The sequence below is a fragment of the Ochotona princeps genome, chromosome 29, assembly GCF_030435755.1.
Source record: "Ochotona princeps isolate mOchPri1 chromosome 29, mOchPri1.hap1, whole genome shotgun sequence".
NCBI lineage: Eukaryota > Metazoa > Chordata > Mammalia > Lagomorpha > Ochotonidae > Ochotona > Ochotona princeps.
In genome coordinates, this window is record NC_080860.1 from 11,089,837 (window position 1) to 11,106,472 (window position 16,636).

At 51.9% G+C, this 16,636-nt stretch overlaps 2 protein-coding genes across 2 annotated transcripts in view; one reads left to right on the forward strand and one right to left on the reverse strand.

The window, feature by feature from the left end:
- CMKLR1 (chemerin chemokine-like receptor 1) overlaps positions 1–16,636 on the reverse strand; it is a 718,021-nt gene that overhangs the window by 34,403 nt on the left and 666,982 nt on the right. The gene's annotated exons all lie outside the window — the stretch shown is intronic.
- On the forward strand, positions 3,218–11,684 carry UNC119B (unc-119 lipid binding chaperone B). Its single transcript, XM_004591900.2, has 5 exons — positions 3,218–3,510; positions 7,033–7,146; positions 9,079–9,190; positions 9,318–9,490; positions 11,256–11,684. Exons 1-5 carry the CDS (start codon positions 3,267–3,269, stop codon positions 11,366–11,368), a joined length of 756 nt encoding a protein of 251 aa, XP_004591957.1. The 5' UTR covers positions 3,218–3,266; the 3' UTR covers positions 11,369–11,684.

Consider the following 16,636-nt stretch of genomic DNA (forward strand, 5'->3'; position numbering starts at 1 on the left):
AGTTAAATTAGTGCCCATACTGGATGCTGGCACCACAGGCCAAGGCTTAACCTACACTGCCATAGCACCTGCCCCTTCATACACTTAGTTGACTCAGTATGTCTTGGAGAGCTTGTATATACTGATAGGTCAGTAGCTGGATATTTTCCTTCATCTCAAAGACTGTGCAGTATTTTATGGTTAGATTATAGTATAGTTGACTAGCTTTCTTTTGGTGAGTGTTAAAGATAGTATTCATTTCTTGTTGCCAATTGAAACATGCATATGTACCCATTTGTGCAAATATATATTAAAGTGTTTTCTTTAGAATGCCTCTAAGGAATTACTGGGTCAAACAATACATGCATTAAAAAACTTGGAAGTGCTGCCATCCAGAAGGTTATGTGGATTTTTACTTGCCAGTCTGTGCTCTAGGACTTTGGAATGTACTACAGTTTTTTTTTTCCCCAAACAAGTAGGGTATAAATAGTAAATTAGTGCTTTTTTTAAAAAAAAACAGCCTCAGCCACAGAGTGAAATGACTTGGGCAAGAGGGAAATTAGAAACTCCCAGTCCCAGGCCATGAGGCCTACCTGGCATCACAGCCAGGCCTTGCTGATTCTAGGCATGCTGTCTTTAGGGTGGCAGCAGGAAGTAGGGCTGCAGTTCTCAGCTGGGGAGAAAAAAGCCCTCTGATGTCTCACTTGCTTTGCACCAACCACCTGCCTGCCCCATATAAGGCAGACTGTCCTGGAAAAGGGTCAGTGTCTTTTATAGGAAAGAAAGCAAACAGCCAAAGCTGGGCTTTGGGGGAGGCCAGCCTTTGTACTCTAGGCTTCCCATGTTCAACCCAGTTAAGTCCCCAGATGCTGTTGAGTACACTAATACTGTTCTTTGCCCACATTGTTGGCATATCCAACTTTCACACATGTTTAAAGTGCCTTTTAATAGGTCGCAGGCAGTAGCTTAGGCTGCTGAGCCACAACTCTGGCCCCAGGCTTTATACTCTCACAGACAGCTATCAGGCTGTCATTGACTGAAATGTGATGCCCTGCAGAACTGTGCCTTTTATTTATTTATTTATCCTTTCATGCCTTTTATTTTTTTATTTATTTATTTTTAAAGATTTATTCATTTTTATTACAGCCAGATGTACACAGAGGAGGAGGAGAGACAGGAAGATCTTCCGTCCAATGATTCACTCCCCAAGTGAGCCGCAATGGGCCGATGCGCGCCGATCCGAAGCCGGGAACCAGGAACCCGTTTCGGGTCTCCCACGCGGGTGCAGTGTCCCAATGCATTGGGCCGTCCTCTCCTGCTTTCCCAGGCCACAAGCAGGGAGCTGGATGGGAAGTGGAGCTGCCGGGATTACAACCGGCGCCCATATGGGATCCCGGGGCTTTCAAGGCGAGGACTTTAGCCACTAGGCCATGCCGCCGGGCCCCATGCCTTTTATTTTAAATGAGATTTTATGCCTTGTTTTTTTTCTCCTCTGCTTAAGATATTTTAGAGATCTTCCATATTAGCATACATGCGTTGATTAATCTCATTCTTTTTAACATTAGTGTTCCAGAGGGCCCTGAAGTATTCACCATTGTGCCCATGTGTGCATTTTTTTTTTTTTTAAGATTTATTTTTATTGGAAAGGCAGATATACAGAGAAGGAGAGACAGAGAGGAAGATCTTCTGTCCAATGGTTCACTCCCCAAGTGACTGCCATGGCCAGTGCTGTGCCAATCCAAAGCCGGGAGCCAGGAACCTCCTTCTCCCACGTGGGTGCAGGGTACCAAAGCTTTGGGCCATCCTCGACTGCTTTCCCAGGCCACAAGCAGGGAGCTGGATGGGAAGTGGAGCCGCCGGGACCAGAACCGGCGACCATATGGGATCCCGGCGTGTGCAAGGCGAGGACTTAACCACTACGCTATCGTGCTGGGCCCCCACGTGTGCATGTTTAAGTGAGGGCCTTAACACACCTGTATTACTCCCTAGAAAGACAAGGGCCTGGGCCCAGGTAGCTCTGATCCTGCTCTTTGAGAACAAAGATGTGGCTGTGTGCTGGCTGGGCCACCCTCGGGGTGGTTTACAATCCACTAGCAGATGATGAGAAGTTCTGAAAGTTATTCAGTAACCACTCATTGCTGAGGACATTTCAGCTCTCCCAGGTAAAATTTCTTAAATGCAGACAGCAGGTAGGAGGAATTGGGCCACAGGTGTACCCACTCAGTTGGGCATCTGTGGCAGGGGCAGGTTCAGACTTTTGTCTAGGTTCCCCCTAAGCCCCTCACATCTCGTGAGAGGAACCCACAATGCCTGGCCTAAAGTCGGGTCGTGAGGCTGACCGTCAAGGAAGGGAGGGGTAGAATTACACCCTGGCCTCCTGTAGCTGCCAGGTCAGGTGCCCACAGACCTGGCAAACAGCATGCATCGGTCAAGTCCAGGCTTCCAACGGAGAAGAGGGTAGCCCAGTCCCAATTCCCTAGACAAGGAACCACTTAGGGCCTAAGAAGGCGGCCTTGCCTCTGCCACTTGCTTGACGACAGCATCCCGTGTGAGAATACTGGTTTGAGTCTCAGTTGCACCATCTTCAACCCAACTTCCTGTTAAAATGCTGGGGAAGGCAGCCAGAAGCGCTGCAGGCTTGAGCCTGGCTCAGCCAACCTGTCACACCCCTACAGTGATCTGCGGAAAAACTGAAAAACTAGTTTTTCTCTAAGCCATCTGACTTGTCTCAAGGAAATATCACATAACGAGTCGGGTACTTGACAGGAAGTACATTAAATCCTCTGATTCTCGCTCAGATTCTGCCTAACTCCGCTTTCTCGCTCCCCCACACTACAGAGCTGCTACTGCAGGTCAGGCATGAGCTACACTACCCAGAATCCAGCGGTGCGTAAGGGAGGCCCACTCTCTGTCACTTAGAACACAGCAGGCTTCCGGGACAAGAATGTAATGGCAAAGCTTGTTTTGAAGGACCTTAGCATAGCGAGCACTGCTTTTTAAGGGACATTCTAGCCTGGAGATAGGAATAAACATTTTCTTAAATGCCCTGTCCAGAGTTCACATGACACTTGACCATTGACATATTTTGAAGCACCGCTGGAATGATCCTGGGGACCTCCCCGTCCCCCCCACCTCCCCAGCCGGCCCTGGGGTCCCGCCACCTGCCAGGACCCCAGGACCCCAGAGGGCGGAGGCCGCTCCCGCCCCGCCCAGGTGCCGCCCGGCTCCGCCCCCGCTCTCCATAGTTACGGCGCTGTGGAGGCGGCGGCCATCTTGGCGGCGGAGCGATGAGCGGGTCGAACCCGAAGGCTGCGGCCGCGGGGTCGGCGGCGGGGCCCGGGGGGCTGGCGGCTGGCAAGGAGGAGAAGAAGAAGGCGGGCGGCGGCGTCCTCAACAGGCTCAAGGCGCGGCGGCAGGCGCCTCACCACGCGGCCGACGATGGCATCGGGACTGCGGTCACGGAGCAGGAGTTGCTGGCGCTGGACACCATCCGGCCCGAACACGTCCTGCGTCTCGGCCGGGTCACCGAGAGTGAGTGCCTGTCAGGCGGACCGCGCCTTCCCCCTCGCCCCGGGGCCCCCCGGGGACGCTTGCCGCTCGAGCGGCGCGGGCGACCACCCAGGCCACCTCCCTCGGCAGGCCAGGCCGCGCTCTCCTCCGTTCTCCACCCTCACACCCCGCGTTGGCCACCCTTAGCGAGACCTGGTGGGAAGGGGTGACCCGAGTGACCGCAGCTCCCGGGGAGCCTGCCTCGCTGAGGGGCCCACCCCAGCTGGACCTATGGAGTAGGGGGCCCTGACCGGCCGGCGCCACAGGAACCCCACCCGCCAGCCGTCGGTGAAGTTCCCGCCCAGCTCCCGCAGCCCCTTGCAAGCCAGAACCCACTACCTGCTTTTAGCCGCGTTTCCCTCTTCCCGGCTCCCTGACAAGCCCCTCCTCCCGGCCAGCCGGCCCTGGGCCCCTCCGCCCCCTTTTGGTCCCAAGCGTTGCCCCTTTGTGTTCATGTGGCTTCCTCCTTCCTCAAAACACACGGCTGGCCGCGGCTTGTCCTGTGCGCGGAAAAGTGTGCCGCACGTTAAAAAAAAAAGTTTTGTGTTGGTCCTAACTCCCAACACGTGAAGCCTGCCTTGAGCATTTCTCCTAGGGAATTAAGAATTCATATCAGGGCATTCAGAAAATGCATTTCTAGCCTAACAGGCTAACTTCCTAAGGCTTTTCGTTGAAAGCAGGACGGATGGGAAAAAGAAACATTGTTGTTCATCCCGGACTTGGGTGTTCTCCCTTTGTCAGGGGTCTGTTAAGCCCAGCACCCCACCGGTGACTGACCTGCTTTTGCTTACTGCTGCCTGCTGCCGTCCTCCCAGGAGTGTGTTCTGGTTAGGCCTGGCTGGCCCTGACTGGCCCATTGCCCTCCCCCTGCAGGCCTGTGACCCCTGCTGTGATGAAGTGATGTTCCAGTGGCCTGGGATGGGTAACTGGGGAGAAATAGGCCTTGGCCCAGTGTGTGCAAAAGTTTTTTTATCAGCCTCTGAAATGTTTTGATGTCTCCAGTTCCATCACTGTAGGGGTAGAGCTGTCCTTTGAGCACCTGAAGGGATCTGCCACCCCCTTCACCCCCGCTTGGCTGTTCATTCTCCTTGAACCGTTCTGTCCCAGTTTTCTGATGCCCAGGGAGCAGAGCTGCTCAGGCGCTGGCCTCTGACGGCAGGGAGTGAGGCCGGCCGTCCTGGCGTGTTGAGCACTCAGTCCCTTTGGGGAGGTGAAGCGTTGCTTCTGCAGCCTTGTGCAGTTGGTTTCCTTAACATCTTGTCTGTCTGATGAGGTGAGTTCTTTGTGTTGTAGTTTCCTGAGAACCAGTGGCACAGCAGTGCCAGCCAGTTACAGAGCACCTGTCTCCCAAGTTTACCTTTTTCCTAAAAAGACAGCTCATAACACAAGAAAGCTTACAAGTCACATAAGGTATTGGAATGAGTTGCGGAGGAGATGCTGCTGGGAGTCCCGGAAGGAAGTCAGTGGTGTTTTTTTATGGCCGGTGGCCGGGATGCTTGGGTTTTAGGCTTTGTTGACTGGGACCTGATGCAGTCACTGACAAGTTTATTCCTGGGTGGGTATGCCCTCTCCACCCTCTGGCCTAAGAATGGCCGTTACCGGGCCCGGCAGCATGGCCTAGTGGCTAAAGTCCTCGCCTTGAACGCCCCGGGATCCCATCTGGGCGCCGGTTGTAATCCCGGCAGCTCCACTTCCCATCCAGCTCCCTGCTTGTGGCCTGGGAAAGCAGTCGAGGATGGCCCAAAGCTTTGGGACCCTGCACCCGTGTGGGAGACCCGGAGGAGGTTCCTGGTTCCCGGCTTCGGATCGGCGCGCATCAGTCCGTTGTGGCTCACTTGGGGAGTGAATCATCGGACGGAAGATCTTCTCTGTCTCTCCTCCTCTCTGTATATCTGACTTTGTAATAAAAATAAATAAATCTTTAAAAAAAAAAAAAGAGTGGCCGTTACTGTTTTAAATAATTAGGAAAAAGTCTGTAAGTCTGGTTACTGTATAAAATTCATACTTCAGCATCCCCAAGTGCAGTTTTATTGGCCCAGGATCATGCTCCTCTGCTTGTGTGTTATCTGGGGGTGTGCTTTTTTTTTTTCCTTTTTGTGCTGCCATGACAGGTCTGAGTGGTGGTGACAAGGTCTGTGTGGCTGTAGTGCCTTAATGTATTAACTGATCCGAGCAGTGGAAGACAAGAGCCTTTGTTGACTGTGTCCCTCCCCGGAATGCCTGAGATGACTGGATTGGGGCCAGACCAGAGCCGGGCCTGGGAACTCAATCCAGGTCTCCCACACAGGTGGCAGGAACCCAAATACTTGAACTATCACCACTGCCTCCTTGACTTCTTCCCTTCAGCAGGAAGCTACTGCCTGGAGCTAACGCCTAGCATCGGATTGAGCCATTCCGGAGGGGAAAGGAGGTGTCGTAACCACTAGGCCAGATGGCTAGCCAGCCTCAGTTATGTATAGTCTGGCTCTTTATAGAGTTCGCTGACTCCTGCCTTCTCATATACAGTGTTTGGTAAATAAGGTATCAGTAAACCATCTGTTAGAGCAGTCTGGAAATGGATTGTTAATATATTATTTTTATTGGAAATGCAGGTGAGATTTTACAGAGAGAAAGATCTTTCATGCGCTGGTTCACTTCCCAAATGGCTGCAACGGCCAGAGCTGAGCCAGTCCGAAGCCAGGAGCTTCTTCTGGGTCTCCCACATGGGTGCAGGGTCCCAATGCATTGGGCCGTCCTCGACTGCTTTCCCAGGCCACAAGCAGGGAGCTGGATGGGAGGTGGAACAGCGGGTCAGTGAGCAGCGCCCATATGGGATCGTGGTGCTTGCAAGGATTTAGCTACTGAACCATCGTGCTGGGTCCTGAGATAGATTTCTTTCTTTATTTTTTTAAGATTTGTTTTGTATTTTTATTGCAATATCAGATGTACATAGAAGAAGAGAGACAGGAAAATCTTCCGTCTGATGATTCACTCCCCAAGTGACTGCAACGGCTGGTGCTGAGCCGATCCGAATCCAGGAGCTCTTCCGGGTCTCACATGGGTGCAGGGTCCCCCATCCTTGACTGCTTCCTCAGGCCACAAGCAGGGAGCTGGATGGAAGTGGAGCTGCCGGGATGAGAACCTGCGCCCATATGGGATCCCAGCGCTTTCAAGGCGAGGACTTTAGCTGCTAGGCCATGGCACCGGGCCCCTGAGATAGATTTCTAGTAGTTCTATCTTACTGTGACTTCTCATTGATGAGTGGTGAAAGATCTGTAGATATTTTCAGAGTAATCCCTTTCCTCTCCTGTGTCTGGAAATTTCTTGAGACTGCTTTCACGCACAATCCCTGTTTGTTTTTCCTTTCTTGGATCCCTTAATTCTAGTCACACAAGTTTTGCTTATAATAGAGAAAGCCGTGAGGGGTGTCAGAAGGGAATTATATAGTGAAAGGGCCTGTGTTTGCTCCCGACTTGGAGGGTGGGTTTGAGAGGTTATTTACCAGCATTGACCTCTCATTTCCAGATTATTTATGTAAACCCGAAGACAACATCTACAGTATTGATTTCACTCGCTTCAAGATTCGAGATTTGGAGACGGGGACGGTGCTGTTTGAGATTGCCAAACCTTGTGTTTCAGGTAGGCCTTGGTGTTGGGGTGGCCGCTTTGTGGAGCCAGAAGCGTGTGTTGTTGCAGCTTGGTTGCTCACCTTCCATGGCGTTCTCTGGTGGCCTGGCCTGGCCTGGCTCTGGCCTGCCTGCCAGGAGGGCGGGCTGGAAACTGGTTGGCGGTGTGGGTCTGCTCCCTGCTGGTCACTGATGTGTCTGCCTGCATTGTCTTTATGCCCCTGAAAGCACTGTTGTCCCCATTGCACAGAGAAGGAATCAAGGCCCACAGTTTCCAAATAGTACTTTCTTGAGGACCTATGCTTTTTACTTTTTAAAGTTTTTTTTTTTAATTTATTTATTTGAAAGGAAAGAGAGTAAGGGAGAAGCAGAGAGCTTCCATGTGTTGATTTGCTTCTCAGGTGGTCATAGTAGCTGGGCTGGGTCGGGCCAAAGTCAGGAGCTTCTTTGAGGTCTCTCATGTGGGTGTAGGAGCCCAAGCACATTAGCCCAGAGCTGAGTTGAAAGTGGAGCAGCCGGGACTGAAACTGGTGTCTAAATGCGATGCTGGCACTGCAGGTAGTGGCTTTGCCTGATATGCAAGGGTGGCAGCCCTGGTCCTATGCTCTTTTATGTTTTTAAACATTTATTTATTTGAGAGGCAGAGAGCATGGCATACAGATATAGCAGGCTCTCATCTGTCTATTGGTTCACTCTCCAACTGCTCACGGTAGCTGGGGCTGGGCAAGACTGGAGCCAGGAACATTCTGAATCTCCTGTGTGGGTGGCTAGGATGCCAATAAAACATCACCGCTGCTTCCCAGTTTACATTAGCAGGAAACTAGAGTCAGAAGCAGGAACCAGGCTTTGAGTCCAGGCATCCCGTATGTAGCATGTTGCTGTTCTGATCAGTGTCTTAACTGTTAGGCCAGACTCCCATCCCTGTTTTATCTTCTCATATTACCTCTGGCGAGAAGAGAAACCCTTACAGTAAACTTCAGTGAGGAAAGCTCACCTGCGCCCTGGGTCCGTGATCGCAGGATTGCAGTCTAGACAGTGAGGCGAGTTCATCTGGTCTGCTGGCCCTCCATTAGATAGTCCTTTGGATCTTCCGTGTATCCTCGTCTGATTATAATCTCTACCTTTTTATCTATTTGGGATTTCTTAAATTAGCTTTGACTGTACACATCTGGGCTTGTTCCAGGGCCATTCAGGGCTGACCTGAGCATCTCCTGGCTTTGGACTGCATCACTAAAGATTTAGCGCCCCCTGGAGTGAGTTAGTTGTTAGAACATCTGTGCACATAACTGATGTGTATCAACCTGGTCTGTAACAATAACTTGCATTTTGCAAGGTTTTTTTTTCTCCTTTAGAGATCTATTTTATTGATTTGAAAGGCAGAGATACAGAGAAACACAGGAGAGGAGAGAGAGACCCACCCATGTGGGTCTCAGGGGCTTGAGCACTTGGGCCATCTTGCTCTGCATATTTAGGCTCTTAGCAAGGATCTAGATTGTAAGTGAAATAGCCCAGGACTTGAGCTAGTGCTCATATGGGATAATGGCATTGCAGGTGGCTACTTAACCCGCTGTACCACAACACCACAGCTTCACCCTCACATTAAGTCTCAAGCCCCAACTCTGTGAAAGACTGAAAGCTCAGTATTTAAGAGCCAACTTGGAACCAGGGCATCTGGGTTCAGATCCTGCTCCCTTCATCTGCTGTGTGAAGGGCTTTGGACATGTTCTTATCTCCTCTGCTCTGTGCAGTGGAGTTAATCCCACCTCGGGGGTTGCGGAGAGAGACTGTGACACGTGTAGCCCAGGGCCAGGCACCCTGCAGGTGTGCAGTACACACCGGAGGGCTGCTTGTACTGTGGGGCGTGGTACTGCACATTGGCTGTAGTCGTGCAGTTTGGACTGGCGGCATGGAAGTAGAGCCCTCAAGATTCTGGGTGCTTTTTCAGACCAGGAGGACGACGAGGAAGCGGAAGGGGGAGACGTGGATATCAGTGCAGGCCGTTTCGTTCGCTACCAGTTCACACCTGCTTTCCTCCGCCTCCGGACAGTGGGGGCCACGTGAGTACCTCACTTTCCTGAGGGGAGCATTCTGCTTGTGCACGCAGAAGAATATTCCTGGTAGGTTGGGGGCTTGGCTTAGAGGACAGAGGAGACAAAGTAGGGCTCACAGAGATTTCTTTTGCAGGGTGGAGTTCACAGTGGGAGACAAACCTGTGTCAAACTTCCGGATGATCGAACGGCACTATTTCCGGGAGCGCTTGCTGAAAAACTTTGACTTTGATTTTGGCTTCTGTATCCCCAGCAGCAGGAACACTTGTGAACATATCTACGAGTTTCCCCAGCTTTCTGAGGACGTCAGTACGTAACCTTTGACTCTGCACCTTTTTTTGTTGTTGTTTAATCTCTTATGTTTGAAAGAGAGAGAGGCAGTCCAAAGATAGACCCTACTTGCTGGTTCACTTCGTAAATTCCCAGAGCAGCCAGGGCCAGGCTATGCTGAAGCCAGGAGTCTCAAACCTGCATCTCGAGCTCCCGTGTGGGTGGGAAGGACCCAGCTGTTTGAACCATCACCTGCTGTGTGTGTGTGAACAGGAGGTTGGAACCAGGAGTGACAGAGTCAGACCTGGAGCCCAGACATTTGAGTATGGGATGCAGTTATACCAAGCAGCATCTTTTTTTTTTAAAGATTTATTTATTTTTATTGGAAATTTATATATACAGAGAAGATCTTCCATCCATTGATTCACTCCCCGTGTGGCTGCAATAGCCGGGAGCTGGCTGATTCGAAACCAGGAGCCTCTTCTAGGTCTCCCATGCGGGTGCCGGGTCCCAAGGCTCTGAGCCTTCCTCGACTGCTTTCCCAGGCCACAAGCAGGGAGCTGGATGGGAAGTGGAGCAGCCAGGATTAGAACCAGCGCCCATATTGGATCCCGGTGCATTCAGGGCAAGGACTTTAGCTGCTAGGCCTATGTGAAGGAGCATAGCCACTTTGCTGAGAGAAGGAACAGCCCTTCTTGGTTTTCTGGGGTTTCAGTCCGGCTCTTGCAGACCTGCGCCCTCAGCTAGTCATGGAGAAATTGCTTCCAGACAGTTCTCTGGATGGAGTGGAACCCTGTGGATAGTGCTGGCTCCATTTTCCTTGTCCGGAGGAATCTGTGTGCACTGACTGGTTTCCCAGAGCCTTAGGCTCTTAAAGATCATCATATTCTGGAACCACACGTCCTCCACATGCGTGACAGTAGCGTTCCGGGTCAGGTGGGAGGGCTGCAATGTGGGCAGGGTGTTTGTGACAGCGGCTGGTTCTGCCCCCATCCTCCCGTAGCCAGGCTGCGGTGTGTGGAGGCTGCACCGAAGGATTAGAGACACTCCCGCTTTCACTCTTGGAGCCGAAAAAAACAGTTCAGAGGTCGCTGTTCTGGATATGAACCAAATAACTTTGGCCTGGATTTTTGAAAACTGGCTGCACCTCTAGTGCCCCAGCACTGAGCGAGAGTGCTTCAGACTTCCAGGGATGCCAGGTGACATGGAGTCCCTGCTCAGAGCTCAGGAGGGGCAGTGCCCTGGTCTGTGTCACTCTTGGGTTTGGTTGAGAGGTTGGGTAGCAGTTTGAGCCAACAGGAGATTCCAGTTCAGATGCAGAGATGAGCAGACTTACCGCTGCTAAATCGTTTGCAAGCAAGTCCTGAGCTGTCCCTGGAGAAGGCTCTGTGCACTCGGCTCCCCTGCCCACATTTACACCTAGGATTCCTTGAGGGTGTGCCTTGGAAGTGGGCACAGGGAAGGCATAGCCTTGTGGATTTGGACAGGAGTTTCAGGAGTGTCCAGCTGAGAGCACCCCGTCAGTAAGCAGCTGTGGTTTGTGTTGGCAGAAGGTCAGCACACTTCCCTGGGGCTCTGGACCGAGACTGCCGCAACCACGAGTTCACTGCCTCCTTGTGTGGAAGAGATGGTCACCGTCAGTGCTGTGGTCTGCAGCTCACAAGGGCCGGCTCCCTCGGCCCACTCTCGTCGCCCTGGCCGGAAGTGCTCACATGTTCCAGAAGCACAGCGTGGGAACCCTGGGGGCGTGCTGAGGTTCTCCCCTCCAATCCAGGCTTCACTGCTGCTCTTCTTCCCCTTGCAGTTCGTCTGATGATTGAAAACCCATATGAGACCCGCTCTGACAGCTTCTACTTTGTTGACAACAAGCTGATCATGCACAACAAGGCCGACTATGCCTATAATGGAGGCCAGTAGCTGCTGCAGGAGTGCACAGGAGGCGCTCGGCCGTGGCCAGGGGATCCTACTTCAAGGGGCGGAAGCTGCAGCTTGACCCACACGTCTGGAACCTGGACAGCCAGAGCCAAGATGGCAGCTGGCTGTGCTGCAGGGGAGGTGCCAAGCAGGGCCATGTTTTCTTCCCCAGTACTTTTCCTTCCTTCCCTGCCCTGCTGCGCCCTGCCCTGCCCCACCCTGCTCTGCCCTTTAGGTCACAGAGGTACTAGAGTCCGGTAAAAAGTTAGGGTGAGGTGCCTGGAATTCAGATTTAAAGAGACAGTTTATTTTCACATAGTGCTAGCTGTTGAATGTTCTGACCAGTCTTGGTCTCTAGGCGTCGCTGGGCCAGGGCGGGAAGGCCCTGTCACCAGCAGGCCCGTTGCCCTCCTCAAGGTGCCTAGTGCTGTTGGGGGCAGGAAAGTGGACCTGCTGCTTCCAGCAGCTCCTCCTCTCACTCCCAGTGTTGCCATCTGCACAGCTGCCCTCAGCCTGTGCCTCCACTCCAACTGCTTGAACCAGAAGGGGGTGGGAGGAGGGCTCCATAGGCAGCCAGCTTCTCTCTGGGCCCTCAGGGACCCCCGAGTGGGATCCTCACGGAGGACAGACGAGCTCCTGGCTGCCTGCTTCAGAGTTGCTGAGACGGACGTGCCTGCTCTGCTCATGGAACAGGTGGCCCTCTTGGGGTCTGAGTGGGCTCGCTGTCTTGGTTTTCCAATTCTAGATTTCTTGTGGGGTAATTTGATGCAGCGTCAGTATTGTCCTTGGCACGTTGTGTGGTTAGGTGCTGATAGGGCCCCGGGGCCGCTGATCTGAAGTGTGTTGGAGGTACATTGAGTACATTGCAACAGAGGTGTGATGGTCTCAGCCTAGCAGCACCTGAGGGGTTGGCTGTGGATTTCTTCTTACTAAGAGTGTTTCTGTCTGTCGAAGTCGACTCTGGAACTGACAGGTCTGACTTAATGAACACGTCTTTTGCCCCTTTGTGTGGTTGTTGGGATTGTTCTGGGTTGTGTGGAAAGGGTGGCTAGGGTCGGAGTGGGGTGTGCTCAGGAAGGCTCCCTTTCACACCCTGCTGTGGCTGCTTGTGTCCCTGGACCCTTTGTAGGCAGGCTGGTCTTAGCACCTCAGCTTGTCTGTGGGGCGGCTACAGGTGCTCAGCCCAGGCTCGTGGCCATTGGAGAAGACTGTTCCTGCTGCTGGGGCCCTTTAACTGTGGACATAAAAGTGTCTGTAGCAAGGGCCCGGGTGGCTGGGTAATAAGTCACAGTGCCTGAGACGAGAGCTGGGTTCCGTGGTACTTGGGAGAAAGGCTAAATGGGACCATGGAATGGAGGAACAGCCTTTGCCTCCTGGGTCCCCTGTGCCTCTGCTGGACAGTGTAGCTCCCTGTTTGGACTCTAGAGCATTAGTGACCTTGAACCTTAGCCCAGTCCTTTCCGTTGGTTAAGAGTTCTGGCAGTGCCGTGTGTTGGCAGCTTTCTCACCAAGGAAGCCCTACTAGGTAACTCCGTGTGTTGGCACTGGATTCGCTCACCCTGCAGAGTGGATCCGTGTTGCCAGAGCCGGTGACTCAGAGCTGGAACTGACTACAAATCCGGTGCCTTAGTGTGGCTCTGTCCCATTGACTGCTGGGGAAAGCTGCACAGCCATCATCCCCCGCCCCCCAACCTGCTTCTCCTCGCTGCTCCTCCCATGGATGTTCACGTTCCTGTCGTGCTTCAGGATGACCCCTTTCCTGTGACAGGAGCTCAGTCGGGAGTTTCTGCTCTGGTGTTTCAGTACTCTAGGGAGTGGCTTCTGACATGCTGAGAACACAGCTCCATCACAGTCTCGGAAATGGCCCAAGCAGACTGCACCTTGCATACTGCTGGGCTGCCTTGATCTGCACAGCCACTTGGACTAGGATGGAAAAGGGGCCACCGTGGTCGCTGTTGGCCTGCCTCGGTCTCCCTAGCATTGAGTCCATGCCTGGCAGGGTGGGGATTTGCCACCACCTGCTCTTGGCGGCTGCTGTTGTGTGCAGTAGGTCTGTGGCGTGATGTGTCTGGCTGCTCAGGAAGTGTGGGGCAGGGTTCTCACTTAGGAGAGTTAACTGGCAGAGTTTGAAATTCAGGCTTGAGGAGAGAATATGAACTCCTGCCTTGTCTGAAAGTGACAGAACCTGTCAGAATCCGAGTCAGAAGGCCAGCATAAAAAGGAATCTGGCCTGCTGACAGCAGTTAGCCTGTGGGTGATAGGCGAATGAGAGCCAAGAGAGACCATGCCCACTGCTGGAGCTGGCATCTCACGGGCAGCTCCTGGAGGATCACATTCCAGCAGGGTGGCAGGCCCGCTGGTGCCTCAGGGCCTGCTGCCTGCACCCCATCCTCTCCAGTCTTGCTACTGTCCCTCTGCCTTGGGGTCCCAGAGAGGACCTCTCTTTACTTGAGCAGCCTTGGCCTAAGGTGCCCTTCCAGCTTCTCCAAAGATGACCCTTGCTTATTTTGTCCTCTGTTCAAGTGGGCAGATATAGGACATTTCAGCTGAATGTCACTGTCATTTCCATAGTAGTCACTCCTTGTAGTCTCACAGAGAAAGCATTTGCAAGACCAGTTATTCCTGGAGATGCCCCAGTCCTGAGGCCACTTGGCTTTAGTATGTGGGGACGGTGACTGGGGCCTGTTGGAGGCTGTTGACTGCCAATTGGCCTGGGCGATCTGCAACTTACTTTTCAGTTGAGGTAGGACTCATTTCTGCAGCGGAGGTGGTGGGCGGTGTCTTGAGTCCGGCTTCAGTGAGTCCTGCTCGTGGCTGCTAGGCTCCCAGTGCCTGTTTCTCGCTGTAAAATCAGTTTCTTCTGATGGCCAGCAAGGTCTCATCCTGGGGGTCCCTGCCACAGAGGGCAGTGTTGTACCTGGCATAGTAACCCAGTTGCCGAACCTCTGTGTTATATGCCGTGTCCCCCCATGTCTCAGCCACAGGGAGGATCTGGTGGGGGGGGCTCATCCCAAGTTCCACAAAGAATCATGTAACCTCATTGAAATTGTGCAAGTCTTTGTTTTTCCCTACAAATCAGTTTTTCACAGAATCAAAGAAACCTCAATGACCTGCTTTGTCCTTTCTGCTCTTGCCCACCTCACCCAAGATCCTCCCAGTCTGTATTGTCTGTGTCCGCAGTGACCTGGTGACTTCTTTGTATGAAATGTTATTTTGCCACAAGAGACACTAATAAAAGAGATTTTCACAGTCTGTCTTAGCCTGTTTCCCAGCTGGGCCCTAGTGTGGCTGGAGGAGCAGGCTGTTAGCTGGGCTCTCACCTGAGGGATGCCTTTAGGATTTCTGGCTTCAAGGATGATTTGGCCAACAGTGTTGTGCCTTAGGGTTAATGTTTGTTTCTATTTTGTCAGGTGACTTTGAGAATTAAAGTTTACGTAGATGTTTTAAGTAAGACTTATCAAGATATCCTTTACTGTAAAACTTGTGTCATCTGAGAGCACAGTTTGATATTCTTTAACAAATGTCTAGATGTCTTGGCCTCATCTCAAAGTACCTAAGAGAGTTCATGGAAATGGAATGGAAAAATAAGTTTATTTTGGTACAAATATTTTGGGATATATGCAATAGTTTTTTCTTGATAAGCATTTTCATGAAAAATTTTTTTCAAGCTTTATTTTTATTGGAAAGGCAGATTTACAGAGAGAAGGAGAGACAGATAAAGATCTTCCATTTGCTCGTTCACTCCCCAAGTGGCCACAATGGTTAGAGGTGAGCCAGTGAGAAGCCAGGAGCTTCTTCCATGCAGATGCAGGGTCTCAGGGCTTTTTGGGTCACCCTCTACTGCTTTTCCAGGCCAAAGCAGGGAGCTGGATGGGAAGTAGAACTGGTAGAATGTGTATTGGTGCCCATATGGGATGCTGGTACTTGGAGGTGGAGGATTAACCAGTTGAGACAAAACACAGCCTCTTTCGTGAACTTTTGATGGCCCCTTATATACAAGAATTAAAATTTTTTTGCACCAAAATAGACCTCTTTTTTTTTTAAAGAAGCCCCCCTTTCTTTTGCAGCAAAATAGACCTCTAATTTTTTTTTTATTGATTTGAAAATCAGGGTGGAGAGAGCAGAGCGCGATATCTTGTGCTGCTTCCCTCCCCAGGTGGGCACAGCAGCTGTGTCTGGACAAGGTGGGAGCCAGGAGCTGGGGGCTCCAGCAGCTCCCCTCTGTCGGTGGTGGGACCTCAGCAATTAGGTCATCACTGCTGTCTCTCAGGCTGAACTTGAAGCTGTGGTCAGGAGTGAAGCATCTGCCGGTTCACTCCTCACAATACCTCAGTGGTCCTGGCTGTATCAGGCTCCATCCTGTCTTCCACAGGGGCGGCCCAACCACATGAGCCTGCTGCCTTCCTAGACAGCATTAGCAGGGAGCTCAACTGGAAGCAGCCAGCCACGCCTGGAACTGGCTCTTCTGCATGGGGTGCCCACATGACAGGTGGCTGCTAGGCTGATGAGGCCACACACCACCAACCCCTATGAATTTTTTTTTTAAAGATTTATTTTATTTTTATTACAAAGTCAGATATACTGAGAGGAGGAAAGAGAGAGGAAGTGGAGCTGCCGGGATTAGAACCAGCAGCCGTATGGGATCCCGGCGCATTCAAGGCGAGGACCTTAGCCACTAGGCCACGCCGCCGGCCCAACCCCTATGCATTTTTAAAAAAAGATTTATTTATTTGAAAGGCAGAAGTAGAAGAAAGAGAGAGAGAAAAAACCCAAATGAAACACCATCCACTGGTTTACTCCCCAGATGGCCGCAGTGGCCAGGACTGCCAGGCTGAAGCCAGGAGCCAGAAGCTGCTTTCAAGTCTCCCCTGCGGGTGCAGGGGCCCAAGCACTTGTGCCGTGCTCTGCTTTCCCAGGCAGAGATTTAGAAGTGGAGCAATCGGAAGTGAATCCATGCCCATATGGAATGGTGTTACCCACTATGTCACAGCACCGTTCTCCCCTTCCCCCTCCAACAATGAACTTTTTTTTTAAAGACATTTTTTTAAAGATTTATTTTATTTTTATTACAAAGTCAGATATACTGAGAGGAGGAGAGGTAGAGAGGAAGTGGAGCTGCTGGGACCAGAACCAGCGGCCATATGGGATCAAGGCGAGGACTTTAGCCACTAGGCCACGCCGCCGAGCCCTAAATACATTTTTATTGGAAAGACATAGTCAGAGAGGAAGATCTGTCCAATGATTCACTCCCCAAGTTGCAATGGCTGGAAC